This window comes from Fulvia fulva, chromosome 2 (assembly GCF_020509005.1).
Source record: "Fulvia fulva chromosome 2, complete sequence".
NCBI classification, from domain to species: domain Eukaryota; kingdom Fungi; phylum Ascomycota; class Dothideomycetes; order Mycosphaerellales; family Mycosphaerellaceae; genus Fulvia; species Fulvia fulva.
This window is the reverse complement of record NC_063013.1, coordinates 4,716,350-4,738,300: the sequence shown is the minus strand read 5'-3', so window position 1 is coordinate 4,738,300 and position 21,951 is coordinate 4,716,350. Positions and strand designations below refer to the sequence as shown.

The 21,951-nt window shown below is 51.7% G+C and overlaps 6 protein-coding genes across 6 annotated transcripts; 3 read left to right on the top strand and 3 right to left on the bottom strand.

Annotated features, from left to right (window-relative positions):
• Positions 1-1,394: 1,394 nt before the first annotated feature.
• CLAFUR5_03327 (uncharacterized protein) lies at positions 1,395-1,813 on the bottom strand (the record flags this gene model as incomplete). The annotated part of the gene is made up of 3 exons (XM_047902475.1): positions 1,395-1,526; positions 1,587-1,598; positions 1,658-1,813. The coding sequence occupies 3 exons, from the start codon at positions 1,811-1,813 to the stop codon at positions 1,395-1,397; spliced, it is 300 nt and encodes a 99-aa protein (XP_047758076.1).
• Positions 1,814-2,673: 860 nt separating this feature from the next.
• CLAFUR5_03326 (uncharacterized protein) lies at positions 2,674-4,836 on the top strand (the record flags this gene model as incomplete). The annotated part of the gene is made up of 3 exons (XM_047902474.1): positions 2,674-2,868; positions 2,935-3,336; positions 3,388-4,836. The coding sequence occupies 3 exons, from the start codon at positions 2,674-2,676 to the stop codon at positions 4,834-4,836; spliced, it is 2,046 nt and encodes a 681-aa protein (XP_047758075.1).
• Positions 4,837-5,054: 218 nt separating this feature from the next.
• Positions 5,055-5,534, top strand: CLAFUR5_03325 (uncharacterized protein; the record flags this gene model as incomplete). Its single annotated transcript, XM_047902473.1, has 1 exon — positions 5,055-5,534. The coding sequence occupies one exon, from the start codon at positions 5,055-5,057 to the stop codon at positions 5,532-5,534; it is 480 nt and encodes a 159-aa protein (XP_047758101.1).
• Positions 5,535-5,743: 209 nt separating this feature from the next.
• On the bottom strand, positions 5,744-8,706 carry CLAFUR5_03324 (Histone-lysine N-methyltransferase, H3 lysine-36 specific; the record flags this gene model as incomplete). The annotated part of the gene is made up of 2 exons (XM_047902472.1): positions 5,744-8,151; positions 8,226-8,706. The coding sequence occupies 2 exons, from the start codon at positions 8,704-8,706 to the stop codon at positions 5,744-5,746; spliced, it is 2,889 nt and encodes a 962-aa protein (XP_047758077.1).
• Positions 8,707-10,885: 2,179 nt separating this feature from the next.
• CLAFUR5_03323 (uncharacterized protein) lies at positions 10,886-11,932 on the top strand (the record flags this gene model as incomplete). Its single annotated transcript, XM_047902471.1, has 3 exons — positions 10,886-10,927; positions 10,981-11,095; positions 11,205-11,932. 3 exons carry the CDS (start codon positions 10,886-10,888, stop codon positions 11,930-11,932), a joined length of 885 nt encoding a protein of 294 aa, XP_047758103.1.
• Positions 11,933-14,236: 2,304 nt separating this feature from the next.
• On the bottom strand, positions 14,237-15,091 carry CLAFUR5_03322 (Respiratory supercomplex factor 2; the record flags this gene model as incomplete). Its single annotated transcript, XM_047902470.1, has 2 exons — positions 14,237-14,999; positions 15,051-15,091. The coding sequence occupies 2 exons, from the start codon at positions 15,089-15,091 to the stop codon at positions 14,237-14,239; spliced, it is 804 nt and encodes a 267-aa protein (XP_047758102.1).
• Between the last annotated feature and the right edge of the window lie 6,860 nt (positions 15,092-21,951).

The following is a 21,951-nucleotide window of genomic DNA, read 5'->3' as shown; positions in this document are numbered from 1 at the left end:
CCTTGACAGCAGCACGTTTGCGGACACACCGGTACTCTCGAGCTACACAGGCCAGTCTGGGTGCAGGGCTTCAGCAAGCCTCCCGAAGAAGATCCCTTCGTCACACAACAGCAACGTTTTGATTTGCCCGGAGACTCACAGAAGTACCACTGTTCCGGATCATCCTTCCTAGCCATTTGTTGCAAGGTGAGCTTAGCGTCTGCGTCTGCAGCTGCAGTGATATTCAGGGCCAGACCAGTCTGCAAGTATTTGGTTCGTCAGACCGTATACATGGCGGGTTGTACCTCAACACTTCGCTGCTTTCAGTAACGGGGCACGTCTCTTGCGCATTCGCAATTGGCCGGATACGAGTCGGTATCCCGATCATGCAGCTTCGACACGTGGTTATCCGAGACGTCCTGTGGCTGCATACTCAGCGCTATACCCATCTCGGGACGAACCGTAAAGCCATAGCTGAGTGAGTGGCTTGCGGTCGCGCTGTAGCAAACGCTTCCCGGGAGAGTGGTAGCAAACTACCAAGCGTGGCAAGCAAGCATGCCGTCAAGCGTCCGCGCTTCCCACCGATCTGGCGCTGGGCCCTGTAGGTCTGTCGTGCGAAGCGAACGTGCAGAACATTCTTAAAGCCTTCCGATCCCTTTGCTATTTGGTCCACAAAACTCAGCTTCTGAGTTCAGCCTCAAAACAAGGGCTTAAGCTGCATAGTCTTCACAAATTTGTCTGTGCAAGTCTGACAGCGCCGGACCGGACCAGTCAGAATCTGTTGTTGTTGAACGACGTTCAAAACTTAGACAGGGCTTCCGCACTGACTTTGACCGACAGAAGGTGCAAAGGGATCTGTTCAACGTGGTGACTGTGCGCAGCAAGCCATCATGCGGGGCAGTAGCTAAAGCTTGCTGAGAAGGCCGATCAAGAGACTCGTCTTGGCTTGTGGGGGCGAGCGGGCTTCTTCCCAACATCGCGCAGGCCTCTCAGGAACAGGGTTTGGTTTGCTTTTGGCAAAAGCATTGCATGGCATGCATGACATCGCAATTCGGCCGTAAAGCGCGTTATCCGTGCTATCTCCAAGAGACTGAGTGCTAACGGGGATTAAAGAAAGCACAGATACCGCACCGATGGCTCGCCGAGTGCATCGAGAGTGCAAACGGCGGTGGCTCTGAAGACGAAGCATGAGCACGAATTGTTTTGCGATTCACGGCTGCCCAACGACAGCGTAGCACTCAGAATGGAACCTGTCAGGACCTGGAAGATGTGGATAAGTGCTTGATGTTCGCAACAAAAGATATGGTATTACCCTGACCTGTCCTGTTGTCCATTACCAATGCACTGCCTCGCACCCTACCTGCGCCCTGAAACGATCACTGCAGTTTTCGTGTCAACGTTATCGTAATTTCATCTTAGACGTTGATGCTGATCGTCTGGTCTTCTTCGATCAGAATCTTGTGCCCGGATGCCATTATTTCGATGCTCTCCAGCACTGTCTTTGATGTCTTGCATGCGAAGCCGGTGATCGAATTGTACTCATGCGTCTAGTGACAGGTTAGCGAAAGCGACCGAGTAACTGCCCAATGTTGCCTAGTTCGACTGACAATAACGCCACCCTGAACGACATGTCAGCTGCAGGGTCGGCAACGATGTGATATGGCTTTGCGACACTCACCGCGTGCAGGACGGCCTTCTTTGCGTCTTCCAGAAACCTGGACGGGGTATGTTTCGGATACGAGACAATGTACGGCTTGAGTGGCTGCTGTTGCTTGGTGGCTAGAGCGAAGACCACGAATGCCAGGAGGAGCAAGATGTTGAATGTGAACTTCATGATGGCTGAATGCAAAGTCCTGTTGGGTGCAGCAGCGGTATCTTTGAAGGCTGATAGATGTGTGTAGGTGGAAAGAAGGAACATTGAACATGAAGCCTGGCGACAGTGAAAGCGACGAGCAAGGTTTAGTACGTCACTAGCTCGACTCGGCAGGAGCCGGGGCCGGGGGCCGGGGGCCGTGATTCGCGCTAGGATTCAGGTAGTCAATCTCCAACAACTTTACACAGCAACAAGCTGACAACAGCACCACCACCACCACGACAACATCCTCTTCACACCTCTTCAAATCCACTACGCATCCGTCGACTCGGCCTCAGCGCCTTCAGAAAGAATATCAGGTTAGTCTATACTCCAGGTCTTCATCCGGGACATACACAGCGGCGGGCGACACCGAGCAACCGGCAAGAGCGCCGATCTACCCACCACGGTATCGCGGGCGCACGGCGCTCAGCACTTCAAGAAACATCAACCAATCTATACTTGGTCTATGAAAGGCGACGGCATTACTCGGCAGCAGCAGCGAGCATTGTGAGCTGCGGTATCGGCGGTCAGAAAGAGCTTCGGAATTTGGAGGCAAGCGAACAGAACTTGCGTTGGCCTTGACAAAGACCAGCGCGGTCAAAGAACGTAGCTAGCAACCAGTCACTACACTGTTGCCATATCGTCCGTCACAAGGACTGCTCCTACATTGATCCGCGTGCAAGGCGGACCCGCTGCTCGTCGCAGCGCCCAAGCCCCTGCAGCACGTGTCACGGCTGGTCCTTCAGCCGTCGCTCTGTTCTCTGTTGGACCCCATCGCAGCTCTATAGTTAGCTTATCCTGCGTCGTGAAGTGTCTCGTCGTCTTCCCGTGAAGTCATCATGTCTTCCAGATCGCCGCGAGGCTCACTTTCAGGCGCATCATCTTCTGCAGAAGTGGCTGCCGACTTCGAGGACGCCTTGAAAGACCTGCAAGGCAACAACAGATATGAAATCAGCAACCTCACCATCATCGCGAAGGAGAACACAGAGCACGCTCAAGCTATCTCAAAAGTCCTCGAGAATCATATCAAGACGGTAAGGGTCAACCGGTAACGTGATGCTCATATGTGGCACAGGATCTATGTGCTGACAACGAAGCAGACTCCAGCAAGCCGCAAACTCCCAGCGTTCTACGTCCTTGATAGTATTGTCAAGAATGTCGGAACTCCATACACAGTCTATCTCGGCCGTGACCTGTACAGAACATTCATGGATGCTTACACACTGGTCGATGGAACAACGAGAAAAGCGATGGAAGGTCTTACGAAGACCTGGAAAGAACCAGTGCCGGGCTCGATAGATCCCCGTCCAGTGTTCCCTCTCGAGACTGTCCGACCGATTGACAATGCCCTGATCAAGGCAAGAACCGCGGTCCTCCAAAGCAGACAACCTCAAGTTCCTTACCGAGGCAACATGCCAACACCGCCGCAGCACAACGGGCAGTTCTCCACGCCACCGCACCCACTTCCGCCTCAGCCGTATCAGGCGTATGGTCAACCACAGGTATTTCTAGTCGTGTTCATCACATTGACCTTATGCTGACCAAAGATACAGCCACAGCAGCAGCAACACACATATCAGCCTCCGCCTCAGCAACAAATACAGCCAGCCTCCCATGACGTGGAAGGTGTGAAACGAGATATTCAGGCGTTGATACCACGATTCCAACAAATGCTCGCTAGCAACCCAGGCGAGGGCAGGTTCCAGGCGCAGCTGGGCGCTCTCCAGCAACTGCTTAACCTTCTACAGAACCGAGCGCTCAGTCCTCCAGAGTTTCAAGCGGTCCGCAACCAGGTGACAATACTGTCGTCGCAGATACCAACTCAGCAACCTGCGCGTCCCCCGCCGCAAGCTGCTGCACCAACGCCCCAGTGGCAACAGCCTGCGGCAGCGCCCTTTGCTCCACCCTACCAACCTCCACAACAACCACAATATCCCAATGCCCAATTTCCACTTCCTCTACCAGCTCAGGTGCCACCCCAAGGCACCGCAGCGCCGCCAGTGATGCCGCCATCTGCACTCAGCAATTTGCAAGCCCTGCTGGCAAATGTACAGAAGCCGAGCACGCCACAAATGCGCGCAGCGATCCCGGAGATCCGCAATGCGACCCATTCGCAGCTCCATACCGTTCAAAACCACACCGCGGCAGCACCAAGTGCAAACGGCCCGGTCGATCTGTTGGCTGCATTGTCAAAGGCCGGCATCATCAACACGGCCCACCCAGCATCAACACCAATACCTCATGCCCCTCCTCCAGCTACTGCCCCACCCAACCTCGACTTCTTGAAGTCGCTGCAAAGTATACTTCCGCCGGTCCAAGGTGGTGCCCCGATGCAAATGCCGAACGTACCACCAGTACAGACCATCACTGCAGCTTCCCTCAAGGTTCATCGACCAGAGTTGATACATGCTCTCTACGATGCACAGCCGAATCAGTGTACTCAATGCGGACGACGCTTCTTAGCAACCGAAGAAGGACGGGAGAAGAAGCAGCGACATCTCGACTGGCATTTCCGCACTAATCAGCGCATTGCTGACCCGAACACCAACCGAGGCCATCATCGGAATTGGTACGTCGACGAAATGGAGTGGATCAAGCATACCGAGTTTGACTTATCTACCACAACTGCAACAGCACAGGATGCCGCCGCGGCAGCCAAGATCAAGGACGACCCATCACAGAAGTCAGTACGAGCACCTGCAGGTATGACGAAGAACACGTGCAACATCTGTCAGGAGGATATGCACAGCCAGTACTCGGATGAACTCCAGGATTGGGTATTTGCCAATGCCGCGGTTCAGAATGGGAGGATAGTGCATGCAACATGTCTGGCCGAGATGACGAAGCCTGCCCTGGGTGGTTCCTCGGCTGGATCACTTGCGGCTGCGCTTGCGAGTGTCGGTGGTGGTGGATGCAGAGAGCGAAGTGCTACTCCGGACTCCCTTAAGAGGAAGGCGGAGACAGCGATGGATGGTGGAGGTGCACGTTTGAAGATGGGATAGAGGATCTTGGGACGTAGAACGATGTTGCTTTTGCCACTGTGCTGCATCCAGCGAGCTCGGCGTTGGTGGATGATTAGGCTGTATTAAAATTGCGATATTACATCGCTCCTGCATCAAATAGCATACTGAAGCGACTTGGTCTGTGCGGAGGGATTTCCCCAAACCTCTCTTCCTGCAGGTGTCCTTTGTCACCGCATTCAACATGACATCACCACAAAATGTCCGATCCAGAACAGCTGCCAGACGCTACAGAAAGCACCGCAACAACGCTGCCAACAACTCAAACATCATCCACAGCAGACAAGAAAAAGCGCAACAAGAAAAATCCAACCAACCAAACTCTCAGCCAATTCTCGATCCGAAAACCAGACTGGGCGTATCTACACCTGCAACACATCCCATCACTCGCGAATGGCCACCAACAGCATGGAGCTATCGACAACGCAACCGTACACCTGCATATCACTGCCGCGCTCAAATCGTTTCTGGGACTGCACGGAAGTGCGATACCTTTCGACATTCTAAGGCTCGATGGACGGCAAGTCTGGATCCGCGCACCTGCCGAAGACAGAGCCGCCATCATCGCAGCAGTCGGTGGCTGGATCAGTAGCAGTGGTGAAGGCTGGCGAGTCAGAAGCTGGAGTCACTGGAATGCGAATGGCCTCGGACGTGATTCAGGTCAGGACTTGTTCGACTGAGCTCCTGATGAGCAAGTATTACAAGAATTCTCTTCCTCTCGACTATTTGTGACTCTACCTAATGTACAAAAAGATTACGTACTATCAAGAAGGAGCCATTCGGAGTTCGCTCAGACTTTTGAGCTCTCTCGACTCAGCACGCAGACTGTTTCGCTACCGTCTGGTTATGCTGGCCAACGCCATTATACCATGCACACAAGAAGGGTATCTCATTGACCGCCGTCGACCAGTCCGAGCTGGCGCATCCTCTCGGGATTCATGCCCGCGAAATTTGCCAACTTTATCGCCTTCTCTGCCTCATCGCGGTCCGGCGAGCCAGTGGTAGGAGGGGTGGCAATCTGATGGGGCTCGCCGTTCACTGACTCTGGCCTGCTATGAGCTAACTTAGCGGCGCCTTTGATAGAGAATCCGAGGTCAGCATCATCGACAGCGTTCAGGTCCTCTTTCAGAATAGTTGCTGGCTGTTCGTCATCCTGAGCAAGATCGGCAGGCGGAGGAGGTGGAGGTGGAGGTGCCTGTGTGGTATCGGTCCGAGGTCGCTTGAGAATGGCGGCCTCCTCGTCTGCGATGTTGGCGAGCTCTTCTCGTCTGCGCTTGTTGGTCGCAGGGCTGTCCATAGAGTCGATGGGTGTAGCGTCAAGACCCTCGCCAGCCCCTGCCATCTCATGATCGGAAACAGCATCATCCTCCTCGAGCATGGGAGAACCAGCCTTTGCGGGTGAGCCGTCCGGCGTGTTGCTCGCTTCGCCTTTCTTCACCTTTCGTTCTGCCCTCTTCGTCTCCACGGCTGCCTTCTTCTTCATCGCCTTTTCGAAAAATGCTTGGGCATGCTTCCTGACATCCTTGACCTTCTTATCGCTGATCTTGTTAGGATCTTCGACACGGTTCTTCCTGAAGTCAGAATCCACCACCATCTTGCTCAGTTCCTTTGCCCAGCGCTTGAGCTCGTCCTTCTCAAGCTTGCCTTTGTACTTGTTGGCGACGTGCATGATATGTGGTTGCAGTGTGATCTCGTACCGCCGCTTTTGCTTCTCTTCTGGCTCCGTACGCCACTTGTCTTCCTTTCGCTCTTTCTTTGAGGTGTCGATCGGAGTAGCAGCGGCAGAGGGCTGCTTAGATTCCTCCTTCTTTGTGGCGACGATGTTCCTGATTAGGTCTTGCAGCATCTGCTGATCTGCGACAGCTTTCGGAGGAGGCGGAGGTGGCACCGCTGCAGATTGCATCGTCGGACGCTGCCAGGTGGTACTACCAGCCTGGTTGTAGTAGTAGACAGTGCCATTTGCAGCGGTGGCCTCGAACCAGCCAGGAGGTAGCGCGCCGACCGGAGGAGGAGGTCGGAATCGTGGCCCGGGACGGAAGCCAGCAGCACGTTGTGGTGCGTTGTTACGAGGACCAGTGGGTGCTTGTATCCGCTCGGGTGATTTGGATCTCGATCTTGACCTACTACGACGTCGGTCATCGTCTCGTCTGTCGAATCGATCTGCTTTGCGGTCAGGCACCACTGCATTAGGATCTCTCTTGACACGAGGTATTCGGTAAGCTATCTCCAGCTTCGCCCACGCATCAAGCAAGGCTTGAGATTCGATGCGAATCAGTTCGTGCTCGTGCTGCAGTAGTGGTATGAGAGCCTCCTCAATCTTGGCATCCTGGATCTTGTTTCGTGTCAGGCGTGGCATCTTGTCCAGAACCTCCAGTACTTGGAGGATGACGTTCTCGTCGTCGCTGAAGTTGGACAACGTCGTCTTCAATATGCGATAACCGTGGAAGCGTACCACACGATTCCACACCTTCTCGTCGTTCGCACGTTGTATCCGAGCAAGCAGCTTGACGGCAATCCACTTCTCTTTGCATTGCATGAGAGACGACATGACTTTGTTGACGCCTTCTTCGTCAAGACCCCTAGGCTCAACGTTGTTGACGTACTCTTCGTCATCCTCGCCAGCTCTCTTCTTACGTGGCTTCTTCGCGACTGCAGTGTCCCAAGCGTCCGCATCGTCGATACCAAGAGCTTCGATGATGGCATGTGAGAGCTTTGTACCACGCTCAGTCTGGGTCTTGCCACCAATGTATCCCGTGCAGTTAGGCTCCGCACAGTAGCACGGCTGAGGATCCGCGCCATATCGGTCGACATTGTAGTTGAACACCAACTCTTCCCCTGCCTGGATATTGCGCTCGACGAATATACCCATGCGGAGCTTGTCGTTGACAACCCACTTGTCAACATAGCAGTTGGGATTGCAAGAGTGGTTGCAGAAACGACCGAGATTTCCCTTCTTAGTTGCGTCCACGAACTCGCCTTTGTTCAACGACATGAAGTAAAAGTGCTTGATGCCTTCTTCGTCGTATTGCTGCATTCGCCGACGGAACACTTGCTCACCGATGACTTCGCCGATGTACTCGAAGATAAAGTCGCCAGGTCGGAGGTCCTTGTTAGCACGAAGGCCATATCCCTTCTTTTCTGTCTTGATGACAGTGACATCGGCGTACTGCTTCCGTTGGAAGCGTCGATTTTGGCACTTTGATCCGCAACCACAGTCTGACACGCACTCCATCTTGGTGGCGCGGTTGATGCAGTCGGAGTCTTCACCGCAGGCATGATTCTGACGAGTCGCAGGGTCTATAGACAGCATTAGACATTGTACATACCATGGGCAATACATGTTCATCGCATGTGAATTTTGAAGGACTTACCCCACTCCTCTGCACAATCGCACTCCAACGCAGGTTCTGTGCCTCCCAGGTACCTATTGGCATAACTGCACTCCGGCAGCCTCTCGAAGAAATTGAGAGCCTCCGGTAATGCATCCTCGTGCTCGGTGAAGAGTTGTGGCGCCCGTTTTTCCACTCTGTGAGATGTTGTCCGCGCCAGCTTCGGCGGCTTGCCTGGCTCCAGCTTCAGTGTCACCTCGCCGCCGACAGTCTCTTCCTCCTCGAACTTTACAGCAGGCGAGCCAGAAGCGCGCTTTTGTTTGGTCGGCGACCGTGAAGACCGCTTCGTGGTGGGAGGTGCGCTGCTGTCACTATCGTCGCCGCCGGCAGCGGATGCGTTGTCTTCGCTGCGCTCTCCTTTCGGGACGACGGTATCCATATCCACATCTGCCTCTTCCTCTTTCAGGTTCATGTCACGTACTTCCGACTCGAGGCGGTCATGTTTGTGGTCTCCATCTGCCATGTTGATTTGTGGCGGTGGATGTTGCAGCGGTGGTGGAAGCCGGGCAGTGTGCGGCCGAGGGTGAAGGTGACAGCGTGACGGAAGAAATCTTTAGGTCCACGACGAGAATCGCGCACATGCCAACGCCACCCTCACTGCTGCATCCCGGTGTTGGACAGACTAATGCCAGCTCGGTCCAGGTTGGAGAAATAGTGCTGGCGATGGTGAATGAGCTGTCTCGTGGCGCGCACTTGTGGGCAAGGCTCGTTGACCTGAGCGCGTGTCGCTATTGGGGACAGGTCTCGAAGCGCAGGATAGTGAATGACTGTACGTGCAAGCCGTCGCGCGAATTGTTCTATTGCTTCACCAACATGAGTATGTGTAGTGCTACTTTGTGGTGCATAAGACCAAATCCATACCACTCTTCGGATCACGGATTGTGTCAAGCAGGCAGCTGAGATTGCTGCGAGCCGGCTAGTAATGTAGCGCTCACGACAAAGGAGCGAGATTGACAATTGTGTCTGCCGGCGCAGAGTGTTGTGTAGAAACGGGATTGCAATGAACAGCATCTACACTTCTTGACTTCGCGGACAATCAAGCAAGTTCGGCGGCTGTTCCCGCCTGCTCCTTCCTTCCGCCTTGTCTTGTGGCCATTCACCTTCCTGCCAGTCTCGAAGCAAGGAAACCGCGATTGTGCTGGCGGGTAGCTCCGCGAAGGCGACTTGACCGTGAATAGGGATGACTTCCCAAAGACCGCGCGCTCATGCTGGACCTCGGCGTACTATTCCGCTTGCTGCCTGCGCTGAAGCGCGTCCTTGCAACATCAATCGCCACGAAACAAAGCGGCAACTACATCTTTGCACGCACGCCATACGAACCACAAGCTATGGGCATGTGCATTAAATGCGCCCAGCTCAACCTCCGCGGCGCTTAGTTGGTCCCGGGTACAGTATTCCATTGCGCGCGGCAACCGGCATTGCGTGTTCCGCTACGGTTCCATAGCGGTGGCTCTGGAGTTGCTCTTCTAGATGTCGGCCAGGACGGGTAGCGTTGACGCCTTCAAGATATGGAGCTCGTGGCCGCACCGTTCAAGGCACGGCCAGGTGCGCCATCAGCGAGCAGGCGAATGCTTCAGGCGAAGCCTAACCATCATAGCTCTTCCACGCTCCAGTATTAGGGGTACGACTACGTTGCACCAAGTCAGTCGTTACGAGTCTCTCATGAGGGCTTGACACCACGGCTCCAGGACGGCGACACGCCGAGAAGCACAGGCATGTTACAGATGAACGATCCAAGCGGCAATACGGAGCTGCTGTCTTGTCTAGCCTGCTCAGTCGACATGCCCATGCCATTGCGCAAACTCAATTGGCTGAATCGACTGCGACCATTCAGCTAACGTCGAAATGATACCGCTGCGCGCAGTCGACTGCGCTTGCAGCATATTGATCGAAATGCACAGACGATGAAACGAGCTTTGAATGTTTCGCTAAGGACAGCACTAGCTGATGAACAGCCCTGTCAGCCCACAGGCTACAGCCCAGGCTCGGTCCCGCACCAAGGAAACTTTATTACCTAATAAGCCACTAAGCCTTGACGAGTCCTCGATCAGCACGACACCACAACACTACAGCAACACCGCGGGTACAGAACTGCAGTACTGGCGTCACCCACCGGCAGTCGTACTCCAAAGCCGGAGCACGCCGCATCTGGATCACGTCGCTCGATGGCAGCCGGTTGCTTGGTCTCCTATAAGATGCATGCACTGCATGATCCCCGAGCGCTGGCCACAGGCATTAGGTCTAATGCACGCTGGAAGGCAGACTAAAGCCTCCTGCAGCATGCAAAGATCATGCAAGAATCCCAATCCAGGTTTCATCTCCCACCACCTCTTTTGCCCTGCTGCATTTCCTCTCTCTCCTCTGGTTCAAAGACGCTCATTTTCGTGCCTGTCAGGTGCTGTGTGGTAATGCATCTCTTTCTCTAATCGTTAGGCGCGCCTCTTCATACACTCGTTTGAGCGGCCTCTGCCGGCATATCTCGACCCATTGTACTATCGCTGCTGGGATCTCCTTTGTTGCAAGAAGCTACGACATTCACGACACCTACGCGCTCGCTGCTAATTACTGAAATACTGTACGACTTCAACGCATGTCTTCTATGAATCTGCTACGCGTTCCCTTTGTTTCGTTCCCCCCTCGGCATGGCAACACCTCCCGAACAACCATGGTCCTCCCACGAGAAGGTATGGTAGCATGGCGATCTTTGTGTTACCGAACATCTGACATGGATCAACAGAACTACCTGCTGGCCGAAATCATCAAGGCAGCACATCCTCCGCCCGATGTGTTACTCAACCTGTTACGGAGTATGAACATACAGCCTCGATGGGACGAGATTCCACTACCACCAGGTAAGCCTGCGACTGTACAGACACGCTTCACACACCAAGAACAACAAGCTTCCTTTCCCGTCACATGTTGTTGGCTCGATCCGATGCTGATCCTTTTTTCTGCTGCAAGGTCGTTCGCTAAATTCTTGCCGCTACGCCTTCGATGAATTGCGGAGATCCCTGTCAATGCAGCAACAGATCGCGGCGCCGAACATATCCACGCCACTGTCGGCGCCGGTCTCACTCAAGAGACCTTTCCAATATGAGGGACCATACTCTGCTGGTCCCAGTGGCCGCGAGATACGACCCAAGCCATCGCTCGCCCTACCAACGTACTCTCAACCTTCTCCCACAGAGCCGCCTCCGAAACGAAAGCGTGGTCGACCTACCAAAGCAGAGGCGCAGGCAAAGGCAGAGGCGGCTGCTGCGCTTAGTGGTGGCGATCCAGGTCCGTTGTCTGCAACAACAGCTTCTCGGCCATCGACATCGACGTCTACACCTGCGCCCATGGCAGTCACAATCACATCTGCACCAACAGCAGAAGCAAAGTTGCCGCCTGCCACACGCATGCCAATTGCTGCCATGCTCACACCCTCTGCAGGCGAACCGAAAAGCGCAAGTCATTCCAGCTCGTCATCTGGCAAAAGACGGCACGCGAGATCGACCAAAGACGAGCCAGAAGGCAGTCCGACCGCACGCGCTGGTACTGGGTACGATTCACCCTATGTGCGAGCAGCAGGCACCACTGAGGATAGTCCGGCAAGGACTGCGGTGTTGCGACACCGTCCTGGGGATTTGACGAACCCTCCACGATTCGCCCCGTCCGAAACAGCGGCTGAAGCTAACAGAGAAGCATAATCCACAATGATACAGTTAGCCTGGTCGATCACGTATAATAGAACTGATGCATGATAGCAAAGAAAAGGGAACGAGCTCATGATGGACTTTACAACAACACCACAGCATGGCGTCGCTACGCCTCGAAGAGAAAGAAGAACAACCACCACGTAATACGCTTTCGACAACGACTCGTTCATATGGCATCTGGCCATTTCAATCACTACAACCACCAACACCACCAAAACCGATGCAGTCAACACAAACACTCTCTCCGACACTTTTGCGCTAAGCTTACTTCGATATGTATTATACTTACGTTGCCATGATTTGGAAGGATTGGTATGGGAGGCATGAGTCGCTTTGTGATACTCCTTGTGTTACGTGTATGATTAAGAGACGATATGCTATACCTCACGGTTTGAAATGTATCAATAAAGAATGCATAATTAAGCGTAGCGACCGAGCGCTAGCCACACCGGAGTACGAGCTTGCGAGTACGTAGGTGAGGCGTCAGCGAGGGAGTGAAGCTCTATACCAGCCCTCAACTAGCCTTGGCGCCCGCTCTGATTGGTCAACTTTCAAGTCTTAGGGTCACGTGACCTACCGCACTGTGCCTGTTGGCGAACTCGCAAACATATACTCGTCGCTAACGCCTATGTCGTCGTATAATAAGCACTGTACGTCGGGTAGCGGTAGCGTGGATCGCACGCTACTTTGCAGTCTAGAAGGGTTGGTAGAGAGCTCCACTCCGCTACGCTTACCTTTGGAGGTTCACAACCGCCAACAGCACATTTTCTGAGACGACACTTGTCCGAGCACTTTCAATCATACAATATACTTTCGTTTCGACAATCAGGCACGCGAGGAACCACATTGGCGGGACATGCATGGGCGTGGCAACAGGTTGGCATCGAGTCACTGAGAACGTAACAAGACGAATAGCCGTGTCGGTCCCCATGCACCCGCGAAGCGGGTGTTGGACAACCCAGTGATATTGGACACCTCAATAAAACCACGCTTTCCAACACGCGTATCTTCCATTCAACACGCGTTATCTCATCATTATGGTTGCTTCCATCTATCGTGAAGAAGAGGAGCTCATCAGTGAGGCCGTGCAGTGGTACTGCGACGCGTCAAATCCAGGTCCTGTCAAGCAGGTAGCCGCCAACTGGGGTGTCGATTACTAACGCTTCAGAAGACGACTTCTCGGTCACAACTCACGCAGCACACGGCCGCGTACGCACACGGTGTTGACAGACGATCAAGAAGCTGTTCTTGCAACCTACTTGAGGAGTTGTGACAAGATAGGCGTATCCGCGCGACTCCGGATGGTCCAGATCAGCGCAAATTCGATCCTCAAGCGATACCATACTGGACCTAGTTCTTGCATGACTTCGAGGCCTTCAGAAGGCAAGCAACGAAGCCAACAACCATCATAAGCGGCTTCGAGAAGTGTGGTATCTACCCCTTCAATCCGGAGCCAATATTGGCTCGTGCAAGGCAAGACCTAGCTGCTCTTCGATCGAATAAACGAGTCTCAACACCGGAGCCGATTGTCAACGATAAGCAGCTTCCAACAACAGTGAGGACCTTCGGTCGATACACTGCTGCGCTTATAGCTGATCCATTGATAGACGAGTCTATTAAGCAGCGACTGGAGCCACTCTTCCGTGGAGCCCAGATTGCTATCGTTGAGGGCGCCGAAGCAGTAGCTGAATTGAACAACACCACGGTCCGCCAGAACGCTCGCAATGCTCGCAACACTCAGAAGAGACAACACCTTCAGCGTGGAGGTGTCATGAAGGCTATCAACGCAAGAGCTGCTATACAAGAACGTGAAGAGAACACAGTAAAGCAGCTTGAAGCCCAGCTAGCACGTGCAAGAACAGGTGAATTGAGACACCGGATAAGCAAGATTATGAGCTATATCAAGGGGACATACAACAGACCTGCTTATCCAGTGGAGAGACGGAAGATTATGACAATATGGCTTGCCTGTATGGACGATATAGCCAATAGATAGTTGAATACACCTCATTGATATCGTTGAGGTGTCCAATATCACTGGGTTGTCCAACACCCGCTTCGCGGGTGCATGGGGACCGACACGGCTACGGTGGCTGGGTGACTTACAGCATGGGGTCGTGTATGCGACAGATACTGATCTTGATGCTTCGTGTTTAGCTTCTATACAATGCTTCTTCCCAACGCCATTTCGCCCAGCTAATGCATTCGTACCGTCATATCGGGCCTCGCTGTCTTCCCGGCCCGCGACTGCCATTCAGTCGGCATTACTATTAGTACATATGGAGGCTGGTTTCTTTACGCGGCGTTCAACTTGCTATCCTTTGACTCTTCTGGCTTACCCTTCTCGAGGTCAAGCTTCTTCTGCTTGGACTTGCCATTGCCATTCTTGTGCTGAGCCTCCTCACGCTGCTTAGCCGCCTGCTCGCGCTCCTTGATACGTCGCTCTTCGGCCTCAACCATGTCCATCCACTGATCTTCGCCAGCGTAGCGTTCGTGGTGGATCTTCTTCTCGATCATGTGCTTGTGTGTTGGATCGTTTGGATCGAGGACCTTGACAGTCTCCCAGCGGCCAGTCTTGTTCATCCTGTCACCACCCTCAAACGCCAGAGACACGATGACTGCGGCGAGTGTGAATCCTTGAGCGTAGACACGAGCTTGCACGAGCTTCTGTTGCGTTGTCTGGTATGGGTTCCTGCCCACAATACCCATCGCAAGAGAGATGGAAGCAACCCATGAACCAAAGACTAAGCTGTAGCGGTTGTCGGACAACCATGCCATTGTCTTCTCTTTTTGCGATTTGCCGGCATTTATCTGTTCCTGGAGGGATTGCTGCTCGTCTCGGTAGTTCTGCTCTGGATGCCGCGATTGTTCGTAGTGCCTTGAGTATCGGTCGGCCGCAATGATTGCTGTGAATGTGCCAGAGGATGCGATCAAGAATGCGCGGAATGGTAGTGTGAGAGATCTGAATGCTGGATATCTCATCGTAGCTGCGTAGACACCCAGCGCGCCCACGCCTGTACCGGCGAGGCCTCCCAGTGTACCGCCATAGACGGTGGCACTATCTTGAGATCAGTATCGTGTTCGTTGCATTGGTCGCGTGATGCCATACTTGTAGTGCTCCTGCTCTTCCTCTTTTGTTAGGATTTTCATGATGGCTTGTGATCAATGTGCAAAGCTTTAATGGCAGTGGAGAAGAGGAAGAGCAAAGAAGAATGAAGCGTACCTACATGTATTGAGCGGCACATGTGCGGATTATGACGGCACCACGAAAAGCACTGCAGCTCCAGCCGGTACAGCCTTCCCACAAGCCGTGAACCAATAATTCTTGAGTTGGACGACACTATAGTGTCAACTCAATATTAAGGTCCGTGTCGTTACGCTATAGTGTTACCAAGTTGTCGATCTCGTAACTACTATAACGTGAACTTATCCTTATTCGGCTATCTTATTTCTATCTACCTCGCTATTACTACTACTATTATTAATATATATATATATATATATATATATATATATATAGTAAGGCCCTAATAAGGTATAGGTACCTTAATTCTTACTCTTCCTTATTTATAGCTAACCTTATTCCTAGTAATATCGCTATTTAACGATAGCTATTCTTCGAGCTACCGGATCCGCGTAATAATAGTAGTAATAAGGTATCCTTTAGTCCTAATAAGTTCTCGCTATATTAGCCGTAGATATAGTTATTCTAGAAGGTAAATGCTAGTAATAAGCGTCTAGTCTACGAGCAAGCTTAGGTATAATCCGTATACTACCGTTACTATTATAATAACTAAATGAACGTATCGAAGGTAAAGAAGGGGACTTTTAATAAATCTATATAGAATAAAGGTATACGACGTAGTAAGAGCTATATCGTAAAGTATCTTACTAGTATTCGAATAACTAGATACTTCTATAGTACGGCGTTATAGAGCTTCGTAGATAGTAACTTCTATCTTATAATAATCGAGCCGATAAGGGTAGATTCGAATAGCTCTATAGATAGTAACTATTGCTATTTAATAGAATAGGTCGACGACGAGAATCACCTGTACGTGGTGTCGGCTACGAACCTCTCGTCTAGCTACGAGAGAGCCAAGTATTCTCACGCTGGAGCGTCGTGGGCGCGACGGGCGCGCAACGTAGGCGAAGCCGCGGCGAACAGAGGACTACCAGCAAAACGGGTATGAAAACCATCCGACGAGCGTGTACTCGTGTCGGGAGCGAGTCCCTCTTCTTTCTACGTGTAAGAAGGGCGCGGAACCGTGGCCTATACGCTCGACAGGACACCTCTGGTATGAGTGCAGAATTTTCACCTCCGGAGACCGCAAACCGAGCGGGCTGAGCGACGAACATTGGACGAGCGGACTACAGAACAACAACTGAGCGGACTATGCAACGGCGTCGAGCGGACTACGAAACAATCTGGTGTTTGCCAGCGGGCAATGCGGTGGGTAGGTGGACACGCGACGAAGCCTGTAAGGGCCTGTTGAACACCCGGTATGGGAACGAGGGTTTTGCCTGAGGCACTGCCTGTCCCGCTACACAACGCACCTAGTCTGACATGGTAGATTGCGACGAGGAAAAGACGATAGCCTGAGCAAGGAAAAGACGGCTATTAGGACGGGGAAAAGACGTACAATGCAAGTGGATTAGTTCTGTGATCGGGGAGGATCGAGGGCAGGGTGATAAGGAACTTCATATTGGTTAGTAGGTGGAAACGCAAGGAGTACGCTGCCCGGCGTGGTGTGTGCCCCGAGCAAACCTGCGAGGCATGGACGGCCGCTTTCTAGAGATAGGCTGCGGTAACGCGAAGGGCGTCAAAACCTGGGGCGTGGTGTACACTGGCAGCGACGGCTGACACTGTCTGTACAGCCCGAGAGGACGGATGCGCATGTCGGTCAATAGAGAGCACTAAAGGGCTTAGGCCTATGGAGGTGGATATTGGCTTAAGGAGCAAACAGGGAGGGAGGGCGTAGAGGGAAGCTTTTGCTCCGGGCTAACCTCTCGAAACGAGGCTACACGGTGGTGCTAGATGAGTGGGAAAGCGCGGTTAAGACTTGTCACCTTATCTCGTAGCTAGCTTGCTAAATACGATTCCTTCCTTGCCAGACCCTCTGGCACTACGGCAGGAACCGAGCGGCGTCCTTACTATCCCTCGACATCGCAGGGGCCTTCGACAACGTCTCACACCAAAGGCTAATACATATCCTACAGCAGAAAGGCATCCCCCAGTGGGCAACGTCGTTCGTCTTCTCCTTTCTCCAGGAACGGACGACATACCTAGTCCTAGGAAGGTACACGTCCGACCCGGTGAAGGCAGAGACTGGAATACCTCAGGGATCTACTCTCTCCCCTATCCTGTTTCTAATATTTATGTCGGATCTAATCCCCCTACTCACCTCTCCGCAAACCTCAGCATCGGGGTTCGTAGACGATACAAACATCCTAGCCTGGTCAGACTCGACAGAAGAGAACTGTCGCCTCCTTGAAGATAGGCACAAGAAATGCGAGGAGTGGGCAAAGAAGCATGGTGCCCGGTTCGCCCCTGAAAAGTACCAACTTATACACTTCAGTAAAGCGAGAACACACCATAATATGAAGGCGGCGGTAAGAATCCAAGGCTACGAGACCAAGCCATCAGCGGAGCTACGAGTACTAGGGATCTGGCTCGACCCGAAGCTAAGCTGGAATGTACAGATTAAGAAAGCCCAGAGTCGAGCGCAAGTCAATGAAGCCTCGATAAAGAGGCTTACGGCATCTACATGGGGAGCAACATTCGACAAGGCAAGAGTAATGTATAAGGCGATCGTCAGACCAGCTATGTTGTACGGGGCACAGATTTGGGGAACAGGAGGCGCAGGCAAGCCGATCCCGAAACGGATAGAGCAACCCCTAAACAGGACACAGGCAGGCAACCTACGTAGGGTACTAGGCGCATACAAGACAACGTCAACAAGCACGGTAGAAATGGAGACAGGAATACCACCAATCGGCCAGTACATCCGGGGAATGAGAATTCAATACGCGGCAAAGACGACAGGTTACCTAGCACAAACCACGATCCAGGAGGCAAAGAATAAGATAGAAAGCCGCTACCGGAGAGGGGCAGGATATAGGACAAGCCAAAAAGAGGATGACCTTACGACCTTTACGGCCGTACAGACAAGCACCGAATGGCTAGCACGAAAGGAGGAGGAGCGTAGGACTCGCCAGGCCGGCGGGAGCAAGGCTAAGACCCAAAACCTAGCGGAACAGATAGCGAGCTGCCTATGGGAGCAGGACTGGAAAAGGAAGCCCCCTAAGACAACAGGCCCGATAGCGCTCCGAGCCTTCCAGAGACACAATTACCAGCTATATAGGGACCTGACAAGGGCCGAAGCAAGCATAGCGATCCAAATCAGGTCCGAACACATTGGATTAAGGGCCTACCTGTTCAGAAGACGCGCACTAGACATCTATAGCCCAGCCTGCCAGTGTGGCTACCCATCGCAAAACCCAGAACATATGCTACTACGATGCCCGCAGTGGGCGAGAGGCAGGGGAAATTGGAGGCACCAAGCGGGAAGGAGAGACTACAAGTCAATTATTAGGGACAAAGGCAACATTCGCCGAATCTCTCGGTGGATACTACAGCAGGGATACCTCCAGCAGTTTAGCCTCGCGAGCGAGACGGAGGAGTGGATAGACAAGAGGCGGAAGCGAGGGGGGTTGCAGATAGGGTAGTCATCAGGGCAGGCCCATGACACTAGCGTACCCCTAACAAGGGAAATTTAAGACGACAACGAGGAGGAAAAGACAGGCGGGAAGGAGGAGGGGTTTTCACCAACACGGTTTCCCCTCTATATATACAAAAACAAGATAGCATAGCTGCATAGGCCAAAGGGCACTACAACAGCTTAATGAAATATCTATCTATCTATCTATTTAATAGAATATAGATAGATAGATTTGTTATTCCTCTATTCTAGGACCCTATTCGGCCTATATAGGTATATATCTATTGTTATATATAAAGGGAAACCCGAATAGGTAAAAACCCTTCCCGCCTCCGACTTCTCCTTATCTAGATTAGCTTTCCCTCTAAACGTACGTAGTCTATATTACTACCCCGTTAGCACCCGCTCCTAGCCGGTCTCGTCGCGCTACGCCGTGTCCTCTCTTCCTATACTACTCCCACTAGGCGGTACTATTCTAGCTAGCCCTTCTCTAGTATCTAGTTTATAATACGCCGTAGGTCCTTAACGTTATTAAGAAGTGCCCTAATCGTCCGGTTCCTTACCTTTACTATCTACTCCCCCCTTCCTAGCTAATACGGGTCTAGGCTACTCTCGGTAGGTAAAAGGGTGTCGTAGCTAAGTAATCGAATAAGTTCTACGGAGAAGAGAAGTTCTAGCTAAGGCGCGTATCGAAGATAAGCGCGACGTTCGCCGAGCCGAGGCGTTACGTTATATTTACGAAGTCACGTTACCCGAAGGCCGTAGGCCGTAGGGCTATACCGTGACACTACCCCCCTTCTTAAATCGCCTTAAGCGCCTACGAGGCGGTATCTATTAATTCAAAATAAGCAACGCTCTATAGGGTATATCTATCTAACTCTATAATCTAAAACTCCGGTATATATAAAGATACGACTATAGACGAGCCTAAGCTATAAGCAAAGCGACGTTACTAGCGGTAGCGAGTCCTAGGCGTAGATCGTAGAAACGAAGTAACTGTTTATTATGCCTTAGTACGCCTTAGGTTGTATCGTGACTAGTACTTAGCGTTAGCAGTACCGGTCGCGTCGTTATTAGTATCGCTAGTACTGTCCGCCGAGTCTATTAGCTCGGTTATATTAGGCTCTAGTACTTACTATCCGCGTAGAGGTCCTAGAGCGCGAGGGTTCTTATAATAGTAGTCTACTATAAGTTTGTCTATAGTACCTTTTAAGTTAATATAAGGTTCTTTAGTATATAACCTATCTACCTATTTAATAGTATAGCTAATACTCTTCTTTACTTTTCTAGTCTAGCGACTATCTACTACTACTACGGTATCGTGCTATTCCTTAACTTCGCTATCGACTTCGGTAAGCGTAGGTTTGTACGTCTATAAAGGGAACGGGTCTTCGGCGGATAGTCGTAGTAGGTCGGTATAGAACACGTAGTATATTCTTATACTCGTAGGTAGGTCGAGTTCGTAGATATCTATCGCTACTTTCTTTGTGATCGTAAAGGGGCCTACGTTCTTATAATCAAGCTTCTTCGCTAGTTGTTTAGTACGAATATTACGTAAATTGAGCTAAACCTTATCTCCTACCTTATATAACCGCGTAGGTCTCCGGCTATATTTATAATAGTCGGCTTTAAGCTATACTTATATATAGATAGATAGATTTGTCATTCCCCTGTTCTAGGACCCTATCCGGCCTATATAGGTATATATCTATTGTTATATATAAAGGGAAACCCAAATAGGTGAAAACCCTTCCCGCCCCTAACTTCTCCTTATCTAGATTAGCTTTCCCTCTAAACGTACGTAGTCTATATCACTACCCCGTTAGCCCCCGCTCCTAGCCGGTCTCGTCGCGCTACGTCGTGTCCTCTCTTCCTATACTGTTCCTACTAGGCGGTACTATTCTAGCTAGCCCTTCTCTAGTATCTAGTTCGTAATGCGCCGTAGGTCCTTAGCGTTATTAAGAAGTGCCCTAATCGTCCGGTTCCTCGCCTTTACTATCTACTCCCCCCTTCCTAGCGACTACCTCGGATAGACGAGGAGTACGTACCGTACGTTCTAGGAGCGATAGCCGTAGGGGTAGCTAGTATTCGTGTATCCTAGAACCTTCCTCTATAATAGGTACCCCTAGAGGCCGATGTGTTCGCTTCGTAGTTAGGTTGCTATGCTACTCTATGCCCTCGTAAGGCGGTAGTAGATAAGCTTCGGGGGGTGCTTGACCGCGGATTTTGTAGCTCACTATTCCTTAGGTTATCCCGCTAGCTAAGGGCGTCCACTATACCCTACAACCTAGTTGTTCTACCTCTCTTTCTATAGTTGCTCTATAAACAATTTCTTACCTTCCTATTATATTACTAGCTGTTCGTCCCTTACCCGGTAGTTCGGCTCGTTTCCGGGTCGAATGCCCCTATACGCTAGTACTAATTCGCGGGCCCTTACGACTATACTAGCGATAACCTTCTATACTAGGTACTGTGCCGACTTGCCTAAGTAGGAGGTCCGTAGTCCCTAGATATATAGGTCGATCGGCGGTATAGCGGTCTCGTGCTTAAGCATCCTCGTTAGTATCGACTTATATACCCCGGTGACCTTCCTTAGGCATTGGTTTTAGATCTTCGCTAGCGGCGCGACGAGTCCCTTCGATAGGTAGGCCCTCTCGCCTAAGGACTACACTTAGCTACTATAGGTAAGGACTGGCCGTATAATAGCTATATATAGAAGTCGTAACTACCGGAAGTCCGCCCCCTATATAGACGTAGTGAGCCTCTAGTATAATGCTATATTCTGTTTAGCTTTCCGTAATATTGCCTATACGTGCTTCCTCTACCGTAGCGCCGGGTCTACCTATAGTCCGAGGATCCTAAGCTAATTTGCCGGGTTAGTCGTATACTCCTATATCTAGATAGAAGCTTATATATTATAGAACCGTGGCCGGCGCGTAAAGTGTATCAGATTGTACTTTTCTAGGGCAAACCGAGCCCCGTGCCTCCTAGCCTAGTCCTCGTAGATCTTGTGCTTCTCTTCTAGTAGCCTATAGTTCTCCTTAGTCGAGGAAGACTACGCTAGGATGTTTATGTCGTCTACGAAGCCGCTCGTAGCGGTGTTCTAGGATTCTAGGGCTGGGAGTAGCGTCGCTATAAAGAAGAGGAACAGAATAGGTACTAGCGTTAAGCCTTACGGGATTCTAGTATAGACTACTTGAAATAGGCTTCTGTACTAGCCGACTAGGATCGACGTACTACGGGTTTAGAGGTAGGACCGTACGAAGTTGACAAGCCACTTAGGGAGTC